Raw genomic sequence first — 24119 nt, forward strand, 5'->3', positions numbered from 1 at the left:
CCTTCCCCCTGGTGCTACGTCACTCCCTTCTCCCCACACCCTGGGGCCTCTGTCTTCTGGGGGGTGGAAAACACAGCCCCCAAACTGAGGGGGCCATCTTTTGCCCCCCACCCCTCCAGGAGAGACGGGCGCCATGGTGTCCTCCACCCTGAAGCTGGGCATCTCCATCCTCAATGGAGGCAATGCAGATGTGCAACAGGTGACAGATGGGACTTGGGAGTTGGGCTAAGAGGGGTGGGAGGCTCCCATGTGACTCCCAGTTCCCCCTCCCCTCCCGCCCCCTCTGTAGAAAATGCTGGATTATCTGAAGGACAAGAAGGAAGTGGGCTTCTTCCAGAGTATCCAGGCGCTGATGCAAACGTGCAGGTGGGTCTAGTGGACATGTCACAGTTAAGCCACTTGGTGTGGCTGTGGCCTTGTCCCCGTACGACTTCCAGGAACAGAGACCTCCTCAAACGAGCTCAAGAGCTCAAATACCGGGGAGGTGATTATAACAATAATAAGAGGCTTTAAAAATGGGCAGCTGGACCCAGAAGGTGGTAGAGAATTCAAGGGGCTCTCAGGCAGCAGGGAACTGGGGCTCTGATGACCCGGCTCATGTGACCACTACCGTCCGCCTTTCTTCTCTTCTGTCAACAGACTTTCTCTCCCCCTCTGGCTTTTGCTGATTGAGGGTTTCTGTTTCCTCCTGATTCCAGCTTGTGCATATTTCATCCCAGCCCCATGTCACTTGACAGCTGCCACCACGTGGCTTCTCCCAATTCTGTGTCCACTTCCTCTTGATTTCAGCTCATGCATGGTTTACTGTGGCACTCCGCCTGATGGGGGGGGGGGGGGTCCTGAAGGTTCTGGAAGAGCAGGCCAGAGGTCTTAGCCCATCTTCCCTATCTTTCCTTTTCTTTCCGCTCTCCCAGCGTCCTGGATCTCAACGCCTTCGAGAGACAGAACAAGGCAGAGGGGCTGGGCATGGTGAACGAGGATGGAACTGGTGAGGCCCTCTCTTGGGCTTCTCTCCTGGGACGTCCTCTTCCTTCCGGATGGCCCCCTCGCCCACACTGCCCAGAGCTCCCTTCCTCCCAGACACCCCCTCCCGCGACCATCCCCAAGGTCCCCATGTGTGGTGGTCCCCAATCCTGCCTGCACATTCCTCCAGAGCCTCCCTCCTCAGGGTCCCCACCCCCAGCTGTCCCTCCGTCCTGTGTTCTCCAACCCCACCCTGCGCCCCCATCACCACACGGACCCCGCCCTCCACATGCCCCGCGTCTCCCACCCTGGTTGCTGTTCTCATTAATGTCCCTAATCCGGGTTAATTGAGTCTCCTCTTTGCCGTGTTGTGACGTGTCTAACTTTTCTGCCCCGACCCCGCCTCCTGCCTCTCCACCTCTACCTGCCCATCTTTCTCTCCCCTCTTCTTTCTCTCCCTCCGCTTTGATCCCCATTTCCTACTCTTCCTCGGTTCCGTCCGTCTCCTCATCGCTCTGATTCTCTGTGATTGTTCTCTCCGTGTTGATGTCTTCGTCCCTGACTGTGTCACTGTTTTTCCGTGTCTCTCTCTGTCTCCTTCCTGTCTCTCTTTTTCCCTCTTTTCTCCTGCTTCCTCCTCCCATCCTGTTGGCTGCCCCAGTCATCAACCGCCAGAACGGTAATTCCCCCAGCCCATTCCCTCTTGCTGTGCTACCGCGCCCCGCTCCCTTCTAACCCCCAAGCACCCCCTCCACCTGGGGGCTGAGGATCTGGGACATCCAGGGTGGCAGGGCCCCTTCCGTGAGGCGCCAGGCCCGCGCAAGGTCTTGAGCCGGAGCCCGAGATTCGGGTCCCAGGTGAGCCACTAACAACGTGGGAGACTACGCGCAAGTCTCTTACCTTCTATAAATAAGCCTGTTTCTCACTGTGTAAAAAAGAAGCTAGAGGAGCTGGCAAAGATCCCTTTCCGGCTACCTGCTCTCAGACTTCCAGACCCAGATTCGCAGTCCCGGGGTGGGGTCGTCCCCACGCGTCACCCGCCCCCCCCCCCCACTCCGCCTGCTCTCTGCGCCCGCGACCCCAGATTGGTCAAGGCTGCGGTTCCATCCGCCAACCGGATTGGCTGCCCCACTCCGGAGCACCCACTCCGATTGGTGCGCGTGCCCCCCCCCCCCCCCCCGCGCCTGCTCTGACTGGCCCGTCCCCGCCTCGCGGCCCTCCCTCTCTTCCCGCCCTAGAGCCCGCGGTGACTGGCTGCTTTCAGATGCCCATTCGGATTGGCCCAAGTTTGCACGCCTTCCCCTCGCATCCCCCGGACTGGCTGCTTTCAAGGCATCTGAGCCAATTGGCTGGCTGCGACCCCACGCCCTGCCCAATCCCCTCCCGCTCCGAGCCTTTGCGTGAAAGTGACTCTGATCCCCTTAATCCATTAACCCCCACTCCCACCCACCCCCCAGGCCCTGGATGGGGGCTAAGGGAGACCCCAGCAGCCTGAACCTCTGCGGGGTGGGCAGACATGCCCTGACAGCTCACAAGTGGTGACGTCAGTGGGACCCTGATGTTTAGAAAGACGCTTGAGGCCCCACCTTCATGACTCAGGGCCCTCGGGTCTTCATCTCCCCATGACTCTGAAGCCGGGACTCCCTGGTGTCGTGGATGCGCGGGGCCCTCACAGCGTCTTTGAAGTGGCGGCTGCTCCTCCCTGCGCTTTGTGCATGCGTGTGCAGTGTGCAAGGGCCCTGTGCATGCGTGTGCTCTGTCCTGGCGCGTCTGACCCCTTCTGCGCGCTGTCCCCCTCCTCCCCACCAGGAGAGAAGGTCATGGCAGATGATGAATTCACCCAAGACCTGTTTCGATTCCTGCAACTGCTCTGTGAGGGGCACAATAATGGTGAGGAAGAAGGAGTGGGGGGGAGGGGGGAGAGGAGGCCGGGGTTGCCTGAGTTCATCTCCAGGCCCTGCACCCCTTATCAGTAGTGGCCTCACCACCCACGCTTGGCCCGACTGTCCTTCATCCTTCCTTTTCAGCCATTATCAAGCCCTGTCCACCCTCCTTCCTAAATGCTTTTCTAATTTCTGCAATCTAGCCACTTTGCTACACTTGCACCTCTTCTGGCCAGGCCAAATCCCCCAAAGGCAATCCGCCCAAAACCAGTTTGCCCCCACCCCCTGCCTCCAATCAATTTGAACAGATGAGCACTTAGCCACGTGCCTTTTTTTTTCCACCACAGGCATTTTGTAGCAGCAGACCAAAAAGTTAAGTAGATGTGGTAGATTTCCATACTTTGGTTCTGCAAAGGGGGCAAAAACCGCATGGCATTTTAAAATGAATTTATCAGAATCACTTCTTAATTTTGCTTATAAAATACTTTGCCAAGAGGAAGGCCTTAGAGATTCTTTCCCAACCTAAACAAGAGTTTCCCCAACTTTCCTTCTGGCGCAGGCAGAGGATGTGCCAAGGATGACACAGAAAGCGAAGGAAACCCATCACTGATGAGAAAATATAACCACCCGTGTTGCACACACAGCTCACAACATTAAATAATGCACAACAAACATTCTACCCAAGGCTGTTTCCTATAACAAATATGCACAGTCTCAAGGTTGAGGTTATGACACATAGCAGATGATTGTGAAACCACAGACTGCCCAGAAACTAACCTTTAGCACTAGAATGGAAGTAATTGTAAATCTAACTTCCACAGAGCTTGCACCTCGTTTGGCTGGTGTTCATTAGGTGAACTCATCTGTAAATTCCTTTCATCTTCACCCTCCTCTGTTCCACAAGGGGTACAGCGTGATCCATTGCTTTGCACTCTCAAAAGCTCTTATGTCCACAGCTGGTTTTCCTTCAAGGTTTATGAAATACCTTTGTGCCACGGGACTAGGATTTTCTCTCTTTAATTTTTAACTGAGGTAGAATCAGTCTTTGGGGCTTTGAAGGAATTTTATTCCCTGGATCTCTGATTTCTTGGAATGTTCTAATGGTTTAATTCCTCTCCCCTACCAAATTTGCAATCCCGTCCTCTGCATAAATGCGTGGGTTCATTTACTAGCCCAATCAAAGAACTATTTGAAACGGCTTTCAAATCTCAGATGCCTTGCATGTCTTGAGTATTTGGTACCATTCAAAGTAGACAAAAGGTTTGTTTCTTGTACTTGTCTATGTCCATGTTCTCAGTTGACAGTTCTCAGTTCTCTCTCTTTACAGGAGAGGGGAGCTGTGTATGTACCCATTTAGGCATGCGGGCCAATCTGAATTAACACAAAGGAGTTAGAAATGAGAGTTGAGAAGAATTGTGTACATTTGCTTATAAAATTTGAGTGTAATCTTCATCTGTAATGTACAACCAGGCAAAATGGGCATTCAGCATGAGGCAGTGATTGTGACATAGAAATTAGATGGACAGTAAAACTTTGGGAGGGGGGAACCTTTCTAGGACGGGTAAAGCCATCCTTTGCAACATGACATTGCCATAAACATTAAAAGGACTTAGCAGAAGCCTGTTTTTGTTGCCTTGATAATTTGATGATTCAGTCATTTGCCAAAGCGTGCCTCAGAATCACTTGGAGGCCTTGTTAAAATACAGACTTCTGGGCCCCATCCCTAGGATTCTGATTTAGTAGTTCTGGGGTAGAGTCCAGGAATTTGTATTTTTGAAAGGTTTCCAGGAGATGCTGCCGCTGCTGGTCCGGGGCCCACACTTTGAGAATCACTGCTCCAAAGTGCAGCTCAACCCACTCTTTAAGACCCTTTAAGAACAGCTAACGTTTATTGAACACTACATACCAGATGGCTGTCCTAAATTCGTATGCATGCCAAGGCATTAAGAACTTCCAAGAGCTCCATAAAGTAGGGTCTCTTGTGACCACCAAATTACATATGGGGGAACTGAGGCACAGTCTGTGCCACACAAAGATTTAACAACTTGTCCAAGGTCACACAGCTGGGAATCCATACAGCCCAACCCTACTTACCTTTCCTGTCTCAGTTCAGAGGTCCCCTCCTCCAGGGAGCTTTCCCTGGCTACCTCAGTTGGGTCAGGCATCTCCTCCTCTGGGCAACTCCAGCCCCCTGGGTGTCCCACCTCACAACCCTGATCATTCTGCCCAGTATTCTTCACCACCACCCCTACCAAACAGTGGGGTTTTAAAAATTATTATTATTATGAACTTCTCAGCCACACACCAAAATTGAAAGGATGGTCTAATAAGTCTCCATGTACCCATCACTCCGCTGTAACAGTTATCGGCTTTTTGCCATAGAACATTTTTAAACTAGTGGGAACCAATTCACCAATGGCTCATGAATCAGTGAATTGCAGAGGCTCACGTCTTAATTCCATTGATATGTCCACGGAGCATATTTTTAAAATATTCTAAAGCCCAGGGTTCAAGCTCAGAGATTCTAATTTAATTGGTGTGGGGTGAGGCTTGAGCCTGGGGATTTTTTTTAAAGTCTCCAGGTGATTTTAATCTTCAGCCAAGGTTGAGAAGTTGAGGACTACAACTGTAGTGGGTTGAAATCAGAATTCTTTTGTAGCTAACTAGACTAGCACAGGACAGAAAGTACCAGAAGATGCGGTACATATGTGGGCATGTGAAACTTGTTTCAGGTATATGTGGATATAATTTCAGGTTAAACAGGGGCACTAGGTCTCAATGTAAAATGGATTCCTTGCTGTAATTTGCCGTTAGAAAAGATTGAGAAGTTACTACTCAAGAATATAAACCTCCCTAACGCAGGGACTTTATTTTCTTTTCCTGCTGTATTCCCGGGGCCTAGAACAGTGCCTGACACATAGTGAATGCTCAATAAATTTGTAGTACCAAAGAGTAAGTGTCCAATCTTCATCTCACATTAGCATATAGTATATGCTCAGTAAATAAATATTGAACAAATGAACAAAAGAAATGACAGATGCTTATTTCTTCTGGCTTTGGGCAGGTGCTCAATAAGTATTTGTTGGGTAAATGAATGAATGAATAACCAATCTTCAGTCTTCCCCAGCACATAATAGACATTCAATAAAAAGTTTTGGAAACAAATGGAAGACTGAATCTCCATTTTCCCGTGCTATACTGTAGGTATTCAAGAGACATATTTGGGGGGAAGAGAATGAATAAATGACTGGCCCTCCACCATATCCAGCATGTATTAGGCCCTCGATAAATTGTTACTATATAAATGAATAAATGATCCTCACCTTCCTCGGACACACAGTAGGTACTGGATAAAGACTAAATAAATAACGATGATGATGATATGCCTTTGGCATACAACAGGCACTCAATAAACACTCATCGCATGAATGAATAAATGACCCGCTGTCCACCTCCCCTAACACCACTGTAGACTCTCGATGAACGAATGACTTTTCATCTCCCCAGATTTCCAAAACTACCTACGGACACAAACAGGGAACACGACCACTATTAACATCATCATCTGCACGGTAGACTACCTCCTGCGGCTGCAGGTGAGGATGTGAGCCGTCCAGGTGTGACCTGGTGGGGGCCTGTGGGGCCCTGGTCGGCCCCAGCACCCCTTCACCCCCTGTCGCCCCACCCCGCACCCCAGGAGTCCATCAGCGACTTCTACTGGTACTACTCCGGCAAGGATGTCATTGAGGAGCAGGGCAAGAGGAACTTTTCCAAGGCCATGTCGGTCGCTAAGCAGGTGTTCAACAGCCTCACTGAGTACATCCAGGTACGGTCCGCCGGCTGGGGCGGGCAAGGCGGCCCCCCCGCACCCCGCAGCCCACCTGGCTCTCACCGAAGCCCTCTGTCCCCCCCCCCCCAGGGCCCCTGCACCGGGAACCAGCAGAGCCTGGCGCACAGCCGCCTCTGGGACGCCGTGGTGGGATTCCTGCACGTGTTTGCGCACATGATGATGAAGCTCGCTCAGGTGCGGGCCCCTCCGCTCTCCCTCCAGCCGTTTCGGGGCATCCCCCAAGTGGCCCGTTCCCAACTCACTTTCGCACCCAAGTCCTCGCGGCATGTTCCAGACCAGTTCCCTCGCGGTGGCCAAATCCATCTTTCCCTCTGGATTGGCTCTGCATGGCCCCGCCTCCTCCTCTGCCACCACCAATCGGCTGGCTTCCCGTCCACACTTCCATTGGTCCGGTGTGTAGGCCCCGCCCCCTCCTACCCGGAGCCCCTCTATGATTGGTTGGTGTTCCTAATCCGACGCCCCGGGGATAGAAAGCGGGCAGCTTTCTAGATCAGGGGCTGGGGCTTGAAGGAATGTTCTGTTTCTTGTTTCGGCCCGCGGCAGATGACGCCCATCTCGGGCATCCATGATGTAAGGTCCCTGTCGAGTCCTCCCACTTCTAGAATCCTGTGCTCCCCCCCCCCCCCCGACCCCTGTGCAGCCTGGTCGGTGTCTCGCCTTGTCCGTTTGCTCTGCTTCTGTCTGGTCTACACATCCAAGGCGGCACCGTCCACATCCTGAACGTCGTAGGTGCCGCAGCTCCCCAGCAGATGGCGCTACCCTGCATACTGAACTCTAATTGCCCAGCAGGAAGCGTCTGGAGGAAGGAGGGAGCCTCTTTCTAGCTACTCAGAGCTGCCACCGGGGCTGGAGGAATCCTGTCCGGTGTCCTCTGGAGTGCAACTTGGAATGCCACTCCGCAGTGTCAGTGCATTCGAAGTTGTGTCGGTGGTGTGACCTTAAAAGTCTAGAGAATATTGGTATTTTAGTGTAGAGCTTCCAATCCTGCAGTGTTAATTCGTTAGCCAAGGACTAGGGCTGGGGTGCGTGGGCGAAATCCAATGCAAAGTGGTGGCTTGAGGTGGGGGCGGGAGGGGAAGAATTTATCAGTTCACAGCAGAGATCCAGGGGCCCTAGAATGATGTCAGCACAAACGCCTGTCCTCTCTCTGGCTTCATTCTCAAGCAGGCTCTCATACTGGCTGGAAAAATGGTGCCCCACGGGTCTGTGCACCCCACTAACAAATCCAGAGGGCAGAGAACCCCTCTTTTATGAGACTTCGGACCTGCGATTCTCAGAGTGGACTGTTGGGGTCACATGCTCACCCCTGAGCCAATCGGCGTGGCCAGGGGAAAGAGCTCTGATTGGCCAGACCTGGTCATCTACCCCCTCCACCCCCAAACCAGGAAAGTGGGGTTAGCCGTGCATGTGTGATTGTCACGCGAAGCAGGGTGCTGGCTCAGGCATCACCTGCAGACACACACCACAGGCACCCACCCAGATTAGGATCTTGAGATTCTGGTATATTGGGATCTTAGAGTCAGAATGCCGAGTTTGGAACTGTGTAAGAATTAGAATCAGCACCCCCAGAAGGAGCATCACTGGGGTAGAGGAGCTTTACATGCCCTTTGTCTGGTATCCTTCCCCCTTCTCCATTATATTAGGTAGAACCAGATGAAATGACCACTCGGTGGTCAAAAATGCTTGATATTGACAAGTTTTACGTAGATCAACCTAATACAAATAGGGAACGTGAGGCAGGTCTCTGACCATGTAGGAAGCTTCTGTAGGCCCTACATGAAGCACTGTGACAGGGGAGGCAGTGAGCCCCCACCTTCTCCCCAGGTTGTTTACTGAAAGCCACCTGGCCAAGTCCTCCAGTCTTTCTTCTGAACCCAGCATCCAGCTTTTTCCATTGCACATTCATTCAACAAACATGTGTCAAGCACCCACCACCCACGCTTCTGCTTTCCCAGCCCCCTCATCTGCCAGCTCTTGCTCCCACATATCACTTGTTGAGCCCGCTTCCCCAAAGTGCCAACCCCACCCCCACAATCTTGTCTCTCTGCCCCTTCCCCTGCTTCCGAGGAACATGTCTGGACTCGGGTCCCCTCGGAGGTAAGAGGAGAGTAAGAAGGGGTCTCAGGCCCTGAAGGTGGCTGGGGAGGGGTGGAAACAGATGGAGGTGGGGGAGGCATCTCTACAGAGACCAGTCATCACATAACCGGGGTGTGGGGTCTCTAGGACTCCAGCCAGATCGAGCTGCTGAAGGAGCTGCTGGATCTACAGAAGGACATGGTGGTGATGCTGCTGTCACTACTAGAAGGTAAACACCCAGCAGGTGGGAGGCAGGGTAAAGACAAGCAGGGAATGGCCCTCAGACCCAGAGACCCTAACTTCAACTTCATCTGACATCGTGTCAGAGTCAAATGGGTTGGTGAAGGGGTCACAGTAACAAGCTCAGCAAATATGTATTGAGCACTTACTATATACCAGGCCCTGCCTGTACGTACCTTAGTTTATTGAATCCCAAGAGAGGGATCCCTGGGTGGCGCAGTGGTTTAGCGCCTGCCTTTGGCCCAGGGTGCGATCCTGGAGACCCGGGATCGAATCCCACGTCTGGCTCCTGGTGCATGGAGCCTGCTTCTCCCTCTGCCTGTGTCTCTGCCTCTCTCTGTGACTATCATAAATAAGTAGAAATTTAAAAAAAAATCCCAAGAGAAATCCTAATAAGGTGGGTGGCCCCGATGCTTTTTAAAGTTTATATACCTAATAGTTATTGATGTATTTATTTGTTCAGTGGGTCAGTTTTTGCTGCCTAATGAGTGTCCTCAAAGCTTAGTGATCTAAGTGATTTAAAACAGCCATAAGTTATTGCTAATTAATAAGACAATTTGGGGCACCTGAGTGGGTCAGTCGGTTAAGCATCCAGCTCTTGATTTCAGCTCAGGTCATGATTTCAGGGTTGTGGGATAGAACCCGGTGTGGGGCTCCACACTCAGCGGGGAGTCTCCTGGAGAGTCTCTCTCTCTCTCTCTCTCTCTCTCTCTCTCTCCCTCTCTCTCTCTCCCCCTCTCCCTCAAAATATATAAAGAAATATTTTTAAAAATAAAAATCTATATAAATATATAAAATTGAAGGGTACAAAAAGAAGCTGGAGCCAGTTTGCTGTAGACTGGGGTGGGATCCCACTTTACCACAGTCTCCACTTCTCCCTGCTGTCTTTACTTTGGCCCTACCTGGCTCACCTCTGGACCTGCTTGGCCTCAGAGGACTAGCAGAAGGCTTGAGCATGTGAGATCTGAGGTCATGCATCTCTGGCTTCAAATCCTCCTCACCCCCTTGCTGGCTCAGTAACCCTGAGCGTGTGACCTTCTCTGAGTCACTGCCTCTTCATCTGCACACAAGGACAGTAACACCCCTCCCCTGCTAGGGTGAGGGCACAGCCCTGGGCACGGCCTCCGGGACCTGCTGGTACCTTCTGGCAGTGTTATCTTTATTGATGCCCCCCCCCCCCCGCTCTCAGGGAGGTGGACCAGGTGGACCAGCCAGGTCCACACCTGATGCTGATGCAGGTCAGGAAACGAGCCGTGTCCTTGGAGGGGAGGCGTGGGAGCTGGCCAGGGAAGCTTCCACCAGCACAGTGGATCCTGGGGGCTCCCGAGCCGGAGAAGGAGGCAAATGAGGTGGGGCTCCAGAAAGGAGGCTTTGCCAGCCCACACTGACCAGGCCCCTGCCCACAGGGAACGTGGTGAACGGCATGATTGCCCGGCAGATGGTGGACATGCTCGTGGAATCCTCGTCCAATGTGGAGATGATCCTCAAGTTCTTCGACATGTTCCTAAAACTCAAGGACATCGTGGGCTCTGAGGCCTTCCAGGACTACGTCACTGATCCCCGTGGCCTCATCTCCAAGAAGGACTTCCAGAAGGTGAGTGCTGGAAGGCAAGGTGGGGTGCAAGCGGCAGTCCTGCCCTGCCTGGCTGCCTGCCTTGGGCAAGACTTCTCTGTGAGCCTCAGCCTCTTTACCTGTAAAATGGGGATAACACCATCTTTGGGGTTATCTTGAAGGTGAAATGCATCAACACAGGTGAGAACCTTTATTTCTATTATCATTATTCATAGTCATAGTATTATCATCGTTACAGATAACAGTTATTCAGCTGATAAACATTTGCTGGATTTCTCCTCTCTGCTGAGCCCTCTGCTGGTACCAGGGACATGGCAATGACCGAGACAGGCACAGTCCTGACTTCATGGGGCTTATAGTCTAACGGGAGAGGCAGCTACTGATGACCATTATAGGTCAAATAATGAGGCTTTTAGGAGGGAAGTGCAGGAACCGGCTTTATGCAGGGGCCCCCTCATCTGCCTCTGTCAATCCTCCCAGCCCAGCTCTGCCCTCAGTCCCTACAGCACCCAGGGTGAGTCACTCGTCTGCTCTGTGCCTCAGTTTATCCCTCCGAGAAGTGGGACTAGGATAGTAACATTAACTGTCTCCCAGGACTGCTGTGAGGCGGACAGTGTGTGGACAGTGCCTGGGACACAGGAGCACTCAAGACATGCTCCCTACTATCATTCCTGCCGGATCGCCCCCCTTACCACTTTGTTAACTGGTTTTTCTTTTTTAAGATAACTCATGGCCTATAGAGAAGCTGCGAGAACAATACATAGACTCTCTGATCACCTTTTCACCCAGATGGCCCAGAAGTGCACTTTTTCCCACATTTGCTCTACCATGATTCTCCCTTTCTTCTTCAGTGTGTTTCTCCCGAGAACAAGTTCATTCCCTCCCGTAACCACAGGACAACTATGCAAGTCAAGAGCTGAGCATCAGTATGACTCTGCTCTCTCCAGATCTTAATTGAGTTTCCAGTCAGGGAAGACATTGTTTTCCCTGCTAAGGAACCCGATCCAGGGTCAGGGACCACCTTTAGACACTATGTCTCTTTAGCCTCCTTCAATCCCGAACCTTTCCTCGATCTGTCCTCATCTTTCATGACTTTGACATTTTTGAAGAATAGAGGCCAGTTTTCTCGAAGAGGTTTCAGACTGTGGGTTTGCCTGAGTTTTCCCCATGGCTCCATTCAGATTGTACGTCTTTGACAGGAGTATCACGGAAGTGATGTGTCCTCAGTGCGTCCTATCAGGTGGCATGCCGCGTTGGGTCTTCCATCGCTGTTGGCTTTAGCTTGGCTCACTTGGTTCAGGTGGTGTTTTGCAGGGTCTCCGCTGCAGAGGTGCCATCATTCCCTTTAATATCCTGTAGGATGTGCTTTGAGACAATGTAAATATTCTGCTCCCCCTCTCGGGCATTGCCATGTCCCTGGTACCTGGGTGGCGTCCACTGGTGATTCTTCCTGAAACAATGAATACTGTGGTAGTTGACAGATGGTGGTATTCTTATTTTTTTCCTTTTTTATTCTTTTCTAACTTTTTAAAAGATTTTATTTATTTATTTGAGAGAGAGAGAGCACAGGAGCGGGGAGGGGGGCAGAGGGAGAACTAGACTCCCTGCTGAGCAGGGAGTCTGGCATGGGGCTCAATCCCAGGACCCTGGCATCATGACCTGAGCTGAAGGCAGATACTCAACTGACTGAGCCACCCAGGTATCCCTCTTTTTAACATTTTTTAGGGATTTTATTTATTTATTCATGAGAGACAGAGACAGAGAGAGAGAGGCAGAGGGAGAAGCAGGCTCCATGCAGGGAGCCTGACATGGAACTTGATCCTGGGACTCCAGTATCACGCCCTGAGCCAAAAGCAGATGCTCAACCACTGAGCGACCCAGTGCTTCAGATGCCTCAAAAGAGGCATCCCTCTTTTTTAATTTTTTAAACTTTTTTTTCTTTTTTTAGAGAGAAAAGGAGGGGAGAAGGGTAGGGGGGAGAGAGAGAATCCTAAACAGACTCCATGCCCAGCACAGAGCCCAACATGGGGCTCCATCCCATGACCCTGAGATCATGACCTGAGCCAAAAACAAGAGTGTAATGAATGCTTAACTGACTGAGCCACCCAGGTGCCCCAACAGGTGGTGGTTTCCCAACTTCACCATACCCTTTACCTTTATTAGGTACCATTTTGCTATATTTGTCCATCCATTTATTTTTATGTATGAATATAGACTCATGCCTTCTTATTTTTTTAAGCCTTCTTATTTTAATCTAGGAGTTGCAACTGCTGCTGCCCATTTAAGAAGTCATTTAAATAAGTTCAGGGTCTCCTCAGTTAAAAATAAGGTGTCCCCAACCTTCCAGGTGTCCCAAGAGCCTCCCTGTGTCTCTCCCTCTTCTCAACCATGCCTCCTGAGGGCTGAGTACCTCTGCTCACTCCTTTCTCACCTCCCACCCTGTCCCTGACTCAGAGCTTGCTGGCTTAGAGTCTCTGTCACTCTCCTAAAACTACCCTGACCAAAGAGGTCAGTGACCTCTTCACCCCTGAACCCTCTCCTCTGTTGTCTTAATATCATTTGCCACTGTCTGTCATTTCCTCCCCTCTGCAATGTCTGCTTCCCTGGGTGTCTGTGTCATGCCCTCATGGGACCCCCCCCCTTCCCTGCCAGCCTCTCCTGGTCTCTTCATTGTTGCTGCTCCTGAGCCCTCCACCTACCAGAAGAAGAGCTGATCTTGATCATGTTCTCACTCTGTGCCAGGTCCCATGTGCAAATAACTTAGGTCATGTTGTCCTTAACAGCAACCCTAAGTGGTAAGAACTATTTTTTATTCTCATTTACAGAAGTGGAAACTGAGGCACAGGGAGGTGAAGTGACATGCTCAGGGTCACGCAGCTAATAAGTGACAAAGCTGGGATTAGAACTTGGACAGTAGGGGATCCCTGGGTGGCTCAGGGGTTTGGTGCCTGCCTTTAGCCCAGGGCGTAATCCTGGAGTCCCGGGATCAGTCCTACATCGGGCTCCCTGCATGGAGCCTGCTTCTCCTCTGCCTGTGTCTCTGCCTCTCTCTCTCTCTCTCTCTCTCTCTCTCTCTCTGTCTCTCATGAATAAATAAACTCTTAAAAAAAAAAAAGAACTTGGACAGCCTGGCTCCAGATTCAACCATTGACCTAGTCCAATAAATTGTCAGTGAACATTACCTGGGTCCCAGGCCCTGGCTGAAAGTCCCAGCCCTACTCTCGAGAGTGGCAGGTTTAGGGAGAGAATCTCAGTGAGCTGGGGAGCCGAAAAGCAACACACAGGAACTAAAAGACACATCATTCATAATTTTTCAATGATTCTTCCCAGAAAGGGAAACTATCAACAAAATGAAAAGGCAATTTATGGAATGGGAGAAAATATTTGCAAACCACAGCTATGATAAGGGGCTAATATCTGGAACATGCAAGGAATACACAATAGCAAAAAAAACCCCAATAACCTAACTTTTATTTTTTTAAGATTTTATTTATTTATTCATGAGAGACACACAGAGACATAGGCAGAGGCAGAGAAGCTCCCCAAGGGGAGGCTGATGTGGGACTCGATCCCAGGACCCAGGATCACAACCTGAGCCAAAGGGAGACACTCAACCATTGAGCCACCCACGTGCCCATAATCTAACTTTTATTTATTTATTTTTAATTTATTTATGATAGTCACACACAGAGAGAGAGAGAGGCAGAGACATAGGCAGAGGGAGAAGCAGGCTCCATGCACCGGGAGCCCGACGTGGGATTCGATCCTGGGTCTCCAGGATCGCTCCCGGGCCAAAGGCAGGCACCAAACCGCTGCACCACCCAGGGATCCCCCATAATCTAACTTTTAAATGAACAGAGGACCTGAATAGATATTTTTCAGGAGATGTACAAATGGTCAACAGGTACATGAAGAGGTGCTTGAGCGGCACAGTCGGTTAAGTGTCTGACTGTTGATATCAGATCAGGTCTCAATCTTAGGGCTGTGAGTTCGAGCCCCACATTGGGCTCCACACTGGGCATAGAGCCTTCTTAAAAAATAAATAAATAGGGGCACCTGGGTGGCTCAGTCGATGCCTTCAGCTCAGGGCGTGATCCTGGAGTCCTGGGATCGAGTCCCACATCAGGCTCCCTGCATGGAGCCTGCTTCTCCCTCTGCCTGTGTCTCTGCCTCTCTCTGTGTATCTCTCATGAATAAATAAATAAAATCTTTTTTAAAAAATAAATAAATAAAGGGTGCCTCGACATCATTCATCATCAGGGAGATGCAAATCACACCCACAATGAGATACTACTGCACACCTGTCCTCACAGAGATAGACAAGAGATAACAAGTGTGGGCGAAGATCTAGAGAGAAAGGAACCCTTGTGCACCCTGGTGAGAATGTAAATTGGTGCAGCCACTAAGGAGAACAGTATGGAAGGATCCTCAAGAAATTAAAAATAGAACTGACACTTCGAGGTATATATCCAGAGGTAACAAAACCATTATCTCAAAGAGATGTCTGTGCTCCCATATCATTACAGCATTATTGACCGGAGCCGGGGTATGGAAATAACCTATGAATGTGATATATAATAGAATATCATTCTGCCTTTAAAAAGACGGAAATCTTGTCTCTTGCAACAACACGGATGAACCAGGAGGGCATTATGCTAAGTGAAATAAGCCAGAAACAGAAAGACAAATACCGCACACCATCACTTACATGTGGAATCTTAAAAAAAAAAAAAAAAAAAAAAAAAGTCGAACTGGTAGAAACAGAGAATAGAAAAGTGAGTGGTGTGAAGGGCTCGGGGGTGGAGGAGATAGGGTGAGGTTGGTAAATGCTGAGTTATAAGATGAATTGAAAAAATGAAATGGGTAGAGATCCCTCCCGACTGTTCAGAGCTTCACACATAACAAGATTTGATGTCACATGCACAACGGTTTGTAGCTCAATATCTCTGTTTCACAAAGTTACAATCTGTAACTTGAAAAGTGCTGTTTTATTTTGTAATAAATAATACAACCACATGATTTAAAAACCAAAATGTAACAAGGTACGAAGTGCAGAGTCTCACTCCCACTGCTTTCTCAGCCTACTCCCCCTCCCTCCCCACTGCTGTGAGTAGCATTAATTTCCTTCATATCCTTGCATCCTTTTGGGGGTTTTTTTTCTTCCAGATTTTATTTTCCTCCTCTTTTGCATAACAGGCAGTGAACTACATACACTGGTCTATATCAATTAATATATTCTGGAGAGGGACAACTGGGTGGCTCAGTGGTTGAGTATCTGCCTTTGGCTCAGGTCATGATCCCGGAGTCCTGGGATCGAGTCCCACATTGGGCTCATCATAGGGAGCCTGCTTCTCCTTCTGCCTATGTCTCTGTCTCTCTGTGTCTCTCATGAATAAATAAATAAAATCTTTTAAAAATAATAATATATTCTGGAGATCAGGGAGTGACCTCATTCTTTTTGTACAGGTGCCCAGCTTTCCATTTTCAGTATATTTTGACGATTCCTTTCTGACAGACACTTGCTTCATTCCTAGTCTTTTGGTTTTATAACTCATGGATAGTTGTGCAAGTTGTGCATTGTACAGAGATACAGTTTTTAGCACAGATATTGTAACTTTGTGCTGCAGATTTCCAGCAGGTGGGACTAAGTGTGCTGAGGAAGGCTCCATTTGGACCACTAGCAATGCTGGCTACAACAAATACCCTTACACATATATCATTCTTTATGTGCAGTTTTATCTAAGAAGACACTTCCAAAAGCGGGATTTCTGGGTTAAAGAGCAAATGCATTTGTCGTTTGGAAAAATTCTGCCCTCTGTTTTTCCCTCTCATTAGCAGCATGTGAGAGTACCTGTTTCCCCACAGCCTCGCCACCAGACCGCACTGTCAAATATTTGGACCTTTGCCAATCTGATAGGTGAAAAACAATATTGCTGTGCAGCTTAAATTCACATTCCTCCTGGTATGGGCGCAGTGAAGCATCTTTTTATGGTATTTCTTTCATATTACCTGTTCAGTGAACTGACCATGTCCTTGGCTTCTTTTTCTATTGGGCTGTTGGTATTTTTCTTCTTGATTTTTAAGAGCTCTTTATGTATCCGGATGATTATAACTTTGTTAGTGATAGGAGTTGCACCTAGGTTTCCTAGTTCATTTTTTGTCTTTTGACTTTGTTTATGGTGTTATAATATATTTTTGACTATGTGGAATTAAATATTTAATTTATTTTTAATGAAATAGGTAATACAAGAGTACATTCTTCTTGTAAAGAAACTCAGAACTTATCACTATGGTTGAGGTCACTTTTGGCCCCCACCCCCAACCCTGTTCTCATCCTACCTTTCCAAAGACTGCCACTGTCATCCACTTTGGTGTACATCTCTCCAGATGTTTATTTCTTTTCTTTTTTAAAAATATGTTATTTAGGGGATCCCTGGGTGGCTCAGTGGTTTAGCGCCTGCCTTTGGCCCGGGGCACGATCCTGGAGTCCTGGGATTGAGTCCCGCATTGGGCTCCCGGCATGGAGCCTGCTTCTCCCTCCTCCTGTGTCTCTGCCTCTCTCTCTCTCTCTCTCTCTCTCTCTCTCTGTCTATCTATCTAAATAAATAAATAAATAAATAAATAAATAAATAAATAAATCTTTTTAAAAAAAATATGTTATTTATTCATGAGAGACACACAGAGAGAGGCAGAGACACAGGCAGAGGGAGAAGCAGGGTCCCTCGGGGAGCCCAATGTGAGACTGGATCCCAGGACCCCGGGATCATGATCTGAGCTGAAGGCGGATGCTCAACCACTGAGCCACCCAGATGTCCCTCCAGGTGTTTATTTCTGCATTTCTGTCCATAGATAGATCTGCATTTTGAAAATATAGCATTGTTTGGGGCACCTGGGTGGGGGTGATATATATATATATATATATATATATATAGCATATAAACCATAAAAACAATGCTATATATATTTTTAAGCAATGATATATATATATCACCTATATTATATATATGTATCGCCTGTATATGTCACCTATATATATATGTATATATATAGCATTGTTTTATGGTTTCCCCAAGTCCGTCATGGTAGACAGAGTTTACACTTTGCAGAGCATATCTTCATTAAAAAGTACTTTGCAGATCCTAAAATATCTACTACAGTTTAGAAGCCCTCTTTGGTGGCTGAAGACACATTTCAGGCTATTCACTTATTCTTGGTCAGTACTGTTTTGAGGATCCCCCCTCTTTTTTTTCAGACTGCAAATATTTTTGTATGTATCTTGAAAGGTCATCCATCTAAAATGTATAATTCAATGGCAGGTTTTTTAGGCATATCCACAGAATTGTGCAACTATAACTACAATCTAACTTTAGAACATTTTAATCACCCCGAAAAAGAAACCCTGTGCCCTTCAGCAGTCACTTCCCATTTCCCCCATCCAGGCCCCTGGTAACTGCTAATCTACTTTCTGCCTCTATAGATTTGCCTATTCTGGACACTTTGTATAAATGGAATTGTCTAATAGATGATCTTCAAAAGGCTTTTCTTTTATAAGGAAAATTACTTTTCCTTTTGTAATAACAAATCACAATGTCATTATCACTCCTAACCAAAAAGGGAATAAAAACAAAACTGAAAGTATCCACAAATTCTTTGAATCACCAAATATTTAGTCAATGTTCACATTTCCAAACCTCAGAAATTTCGCTTATAATTTAAAAAATATTTTCTCAGGGCATCTGGGTGGCTCAGTTGGTTGAGAGTCTACTCTTGGTTTCAGCTCAGGTCATGGTCTCAGGGTAGTGAGATCGAGCCCTGAGCCAGACTCTGCCATGGGAATGGAGCCTGCTTAAGGTTCTCTCTCCCTCTCCCTCTTCCTCCCTGTTCCCCCCCACCCTACTCTCCAATAAATAGGGGCACCTGGGTGGCTCAGTCTGTTAAGCAGTCAACTCTTGATTTCGGCTCAGGTCATGATCTCAGGGTCCTGGATGGAGCCCAATGTGAGTCTCCACACTCCATACTCCATGGAATATGCTTGTTCCTCTCTCTCCACTCCTCCTCTGGCTCTCACTCTTTCTCAAATAAATAAATGAATAAATATCTTTTTAAAAATAAATAAATCTTAAAAAATAAAAAATGTTTTCCGAACCAAGATCCAAACAGGGTCCGCCCATTGCAATTGGCTGATATTTCTTTAAACCTCCTTGTATCAACTGCTTCCTGACTAGCACTTTTCCTTTACCTTGTAGTTGATCTGCTGGAGACCCAGGTTTTTGGCTCCTATAGAGGAGCACTCTCTGATAGAAATACAATGTGAGCAGGGAGCCTGGAGGGCTCAGTTGGTAGAACCTACAGCCCTCGATCTCAGGATTCTGAGTTTCAGCCCCACCTTGGGGATAGAGTTTATTTTTAAAAAACTAGAAATGCAGGGGAACCTGGGTGGCTCAGTGGTTGAGCATCTGTCTTCGTGATCCCAGGGTCCTGGGATTGAGTCCCGCATCGGGCTCCTAGCATGGCACCTGCTTCTCCCTCTGCCTGTGTCTCTGCCTCTCTCTGTGTGTCTCTCATGAATAAATAAAATCTTTTTTTAAAAATAAATTAATTAAAAAACCTATTCAACATCTTACATTCTTTTTTTCATGCTAAGTCTTTGAAATCCAGTATGCAAATCTCAATTTGCTCCAGCCTCCATTCAAGGACTTAGCAGCTCAAGTGGCCCTTGGCTCTCATTGGAAAGTGCCTGTCCTGTTTGTAGAGTTTCCCACAGTTTCTATCTGGTCTAGATAAACTTGTAGTGTCACTTAACGTGCTCCTTCTTCCCCTCTGTTTCCTGTAAACTGAGACTTAGAAGCCCATCAGATGCAGGTATGGGTTGGTTGGTTTGTTTTGTTGGCACATCCTCTGTGGAGATGCATACATTCAACAGGAGGCAAATCTTTTCCTGTTATTTCACCTTTGGTTTGGTCAGCAGCTACCCATGTTCAATACCCAGACACATTAGTGTACTAGAGATCACAAAATGACAATATTCTCTCCCTCTCTCTTTTTTATTTTTATTTTTTAATCTTTTTTAAGACTTTATTCATGAGAAATGGAGAGAGAGAGAAGAGGCAGAGACACAGGCAGAGGGAGAAGCAGGCTCCATGCAGGGAAGAGCAGAGACACAGGCAGAGGGAGAAGCAGGCTCCATGCAGGGAGCCTGATACGGGACTCTGGGTCTTCAGGATCACGCCCTGGACCAAAGGCGGCGCTACACCGCTGAGCCACCCAGGCTATCCCTCCCTCTCTCTTTTTAAAAAAATATTCTCATTTCTAAGTGTTTGACCGTTTACCAAGCATTGCATGGTTTTGTAAACACAAAGCTTCATAGGATGCCCAAATGCTTTACAAATATGTGTTTCACAACATGCTTTTTGATTTCTTTATGGTTTATTTTTTTAAAGACTTTATTTATTCATGAGAGACACACACACAGAGAGAGAGAGAGAGAGAGAGAGAGAGAGGCAGAGACACAGGAAGAGGGAGAAGCAGGCTCCATGAAGAGAGCCCAAAGTGGGACTCGATCCTCGACTCGAGGATCACTCCCTGAGCCAAAGGCAGACACTCAACTGCTGAGCCACCCAGGCGACCCATCTTTATGGTTTAAAAGGCAAGTTCAGGATTTAAAAATTTTTAAAAGATTTTATTTATTTATTCGTGAGAGAGATAGAGACATAGGAAGAGGGAGAAGAAGGTTCCCCACAGGGAGCCCGATGCAGGACTCAATCTCCAGACCTGGGATCAGGCCCTGAGCTGAAGGCAGATGCTCAACCACTGAGCCACCCAAGTGCCTCAAGTTCAGGATTAAAAGGACTTTTTAATTTTCAAAAATTATAATAAAGGGACAGACTCTTCTCTGATTTCAAGATACTTAATTCACTTGAATAAGTGTGTCCTGAGCATCTACTGTGTGTAACAGCAAGTAAAACAGAGTCCCCACCATCAGAGCAGACAGCCCAGTCGGGGGTGAAAATAACTAAAGAGGGCCTCCTGGCTGGCTCAGTGGGTTAAGCATCCAACTCTTGATTTCAGCTTGGCCCATGATCAGGGTTGTGAGGTCCAGCCCCGCAGCTCTGGGCATGGAACCTGCTTAAGATTCTCTCTCTGCCCCTCCCCCTCCCTCTCTTTAAAAAATAAAAGAACTGAACAAAATAATTTCAGTTCTGAAAGGAATTTGCAGTCTGAATGAAATAAGCAGGGTGGCATGCGAGAGAGCATGGGTAGAATAAGCCCAGTAAACTGGGTGGTTGGTGAAGGCCTTTGAGAAAAGGACATTGAAGCTGAGCTGAAATGTGCCACGTGGAGGTGGGGGAGGGTGTGGCATCCCAGACAAAGGGACAGCAAGTCTAAATGCTGAAAGGTGGGAACCAGAGGGACAGCAAGAGGGCCAGCATGACTGGAGAGGGCTGTTGATGGGGACAATGGGAGAGGTAAAGTGCAAGAGGGGAGGGAGGCAGGCAGCAGGCGTGCAGTGCCAGGTTGACTGCGTGGAACACTGAAATTTTTAACCTGAATGAGATGGAGCCAAGGGACGATTCTGAGCAGGGAGGGGTATGTCCTTAGATGTTTATAGGGTCCCCCTGGCCCTGTGTGGGGGAACAGACTGGGGGGTAGAGGGGGACCAGGGACAACAGGGAAGAGGTTGCTGTGAGAGTCCAGTGGGAAACAGCATGGGACAAAATCAGGGTGGGGCCAGAGAGGGGGCAGATATGTGTGGGTTCTTGATCTGTGAAAGCAGAGCTGACAGATTTGCTGATGAATCAGGTGTGGGCGGTGAGATTAAAAAAGAGGAATCAAGGATGACTCAAAGGTTTTAGCTTAAGCAGCTGGGTGGGTAGCAATGCTATTCCTGAGATGGGTAAGACAGTGGGAGGAGAGGTTTTGAAATCAAAAGTTCAGTTTGAACCATTTCCAGTTTGGGGTATAGATCCACAAAAAAAAAAAAAAAAAAGTTGGGTAGGGGCTTCAGCTGTTAAGTGTCTTTATTTTGGGATTTTGGGGAGAAGTTAGGGTGAGGTGTAAACTGGACAATCATTGGTGTGGGATAGTGTCCATAGAGCCTTGGGCCTCAATGATATCTCCATGGAGAGTGTATGTCTCAAGAAAGGGGTGCAGATTCCAGGCGTGGTGCACCCAACCATTAAAATTCTGGAATAAAGGAGGACTCCAGCATAGGAAACTGATAGCAGGCAGAGAACGAGGGGGAGTGGGCATATGGACGATGACAAAGAGGGAGCCGCAAATCACAAGAGCAGAGTCCAAGACTGAATGGAGGGGATGGAGTCCCAGGCTTCCCCCTAGGGAGAGGGTCTTTTAAGAAGGGGCAGTGTCACACTGCATCATAAGGGGAGGAGGCAGGTCGGTGCACTGAGGGTAGATGGTGAGGAGTTCCTGTGTGATTATGTCTCCACATTCTGTGGTTTCTAGAGCCCTTCATGATTTGCAAAGCATGTTACTCATTTAGAAAGCATTTTGCAAAGTTCTTGGCTACAAAGCACTTTTTAGAGCCAGAAGATTTCGCTTCTGTTCATACCTCAGAGCAGCATTTCTCAAACTGCATGCTGCCATTCATCTGTGGGCCACAAAATTAAGTCATGACCGGCATCCTTAAAAATAAAATAGACTAGAACACTGCAGAATGTGTTGCATAGTGAAAGTCAGAATTGTCTCATGAGTCCCCTTCTTTTGAGTCACACCGTAAAATGCACTCTTACTGTGAGTGCAGTCAAAACATCTGAAAAATTGCTCAAGGGAACTTCTTGTAATAAGTACATGGGAGAGCAATACAAGACTGTTCAATGAAAGTGTTGTCTGTAAAACAAAACAAAACAAATAAAACAACAACAACAACAACAAAAAAAACCCACACAAAACCAAAAACTGGAAACAACCTAAATGTCCAGTATCAGAAGGATATATATAGTGTTAGATCTATAAAAAATACTATACAGCAGTTAAAATAAATTCATTTGATATATTTATCAACATCGATAGATATTGAAAACCAACAATCAAATGAAAAAAGCAAGTTTCAAATTATATGATTATGATAGCAATTCTTTAAAAAAATGCACAGGATACTATGTATTTTTTTGACAAAAATGCCAGGATTTAGGTAGTAGAAGTACTGACACAGGTTTGGAAGGATATTATCAACTCCAGGATCGTGGTTACTTTGGGAGAGGGTGGGGGTGGCCAGGAGGGGAACGGACCAAAAATACACAGAAGGCTCCAATCATACCTGCAATGTTTTAGCTCTTAAATATATAGCATTAAAAAAATGTATCAGCATGAGCATTTAAATCTGGGGTGATGAGCATGATGAGCATATGGCTATTTGCAGTTGAAATTCAGAGCTCTCCCTGGTGTCAAGTGTCAATTATGTACTTGCTGGAAGGGGGTGGGGGTAGCACAAAAGGGCTTCGGGGAAGGTTTGGGGTGGGAAGTGACGTGTGTATCAGTCAGGGCCCTAGCCTCAAGGGCCTGGCCTGCAGAAGAGAGGAGTTACCTAACTTGGAGATAGAAGCAGCTGTGCGGGCAGGGCTGCAGGACTGACTTTGAGGGAGACACAGGACCAGCTCAGGGAGGAAGTGAGGGAAAGAAATGCCACAGCTCCATCCTCTTCCTGTTCCCTGACCCCAACTGGATAGACCCTGCCTACGCTCTCAGCGTCCCAGAGAGCCTGTGGGGCAGCCCATAGGTGCCATCAAGCAGGGAGGGTAGACAGCAGGCCTGCAGGGCACATGGAGAGCCTAGGGGCAGCATTTCTTTTTAAATTTTATTTATTTATTTATTTATTTATTTATTTATTTATTTATTGCGCACAGAGAGAGAGGCAAAGACATAGGCAGAGGGAGAAGCAGGCTCCATGCAGGGAGCCCGATGTGGGACTCAATCCCAGGACCCAGGATGGCGACCAAAGCCAACCACTGTGAAGCCCCCCTTTTGGGGATCCTTCACACAAAACCTCTCCCAGGAAACTGAATCTCAGGACAGTCATATAGCTTGACTCCTGGGCTCTGCGCTGCCCTTTGGATATCAAGTGATCACTAAGGTCATCTCTCAGACCACACACTCAGGCGTCCCGGGGGGGAGGGGGGGGCAGCATTTCTTTACCAATTACTACACAAGTGCTGAGTCTCCTCAGTTCACATCTTGCCATCTCTGAAAAAGGAATGTGTCTTACAGGAGACGGTGGCTCAGCTTTGTGGAAATACAGCCTCCTGGTATTTTATTTTATTTTATTTTATTTTATTTTATTTTTATTTTATTTTATTTATTTTATTTTATTTTATTTTATTTTATTTTATTATTTTATTTTATTTTATTTTGGCCTCCTGGTATTTTAATAGCTGGGACAGCCCCATCTGTGCCAACCTGCCGGGTGTCGGCCTTGGGTGCTGCTTATGATTCTGGAATTTTCTGTCGTTATGAAAAGTCCACAACTGGGGCAGCCCCGGTGGCTCGGCGGTTTAGCGCCGCCTGCAGCCCAGGGCGT

At 47.9% G+C, this 24119-nt stretch overlaps 1 protein-coding gene across 2 annotated transcripts in view; it reads left to right on the plus strand.

The window, feature by feature from the left end:
• The window catches only part of RYR1 (ryanodine receptor 1), a 117999-nt gene that overhangs the window by 76320 nt on the left and 17560 nt on the right, over nt 1-24119 (plus strand). Inside the window, exons 79-88 of one of the 2 annotated variants that reach the window (XM_072751802.1) lie at nt 120-199; nt 290-366; nt 915-988; nt 1625-1642; nt 2773-2853; nt 6354-6442; nt 6544-6672; nt 6766-6870; nt 8920-9001; nt 10419-10606. In XM_072751802.1, the coding sequence (XP_072607903.1) occupies nt 120-199; nt 290-366; nt 915-988; nt 1625-1642; nt 2773-2853; nt 6354-6442; nt 6544-6672; nt 6766-6870; nt 8920-9001; nt 10419-10606 (923 nt within the window). The remainder of the gene's footprint in view (nt 1-119; nt 200-289; nt 367-914; nt 989-1624; nt 1643-2772; nt 2854-6353; nt 6443-6543; nt 6673-6765; nt 6871-8919; nt 9002-10418; nt 10607-24119) is intronic. The other variant, XM_072751811.1, reaches the window with a different exon arrangement.

This window comes from Vulpes vulpes, chromosome 1 (genome assembly GCF_048418805.1).
Source record: "Vulpes vulpes isolate BD-2025 chromosome 1, VulVul3, whole genome shotgun sequence".
Lineage (NCBI taxonomy): Eukaryota > Metazoa > Chordata > Mammalia > Carnivora > Canidae > Vulpes > Vulpes vulpes.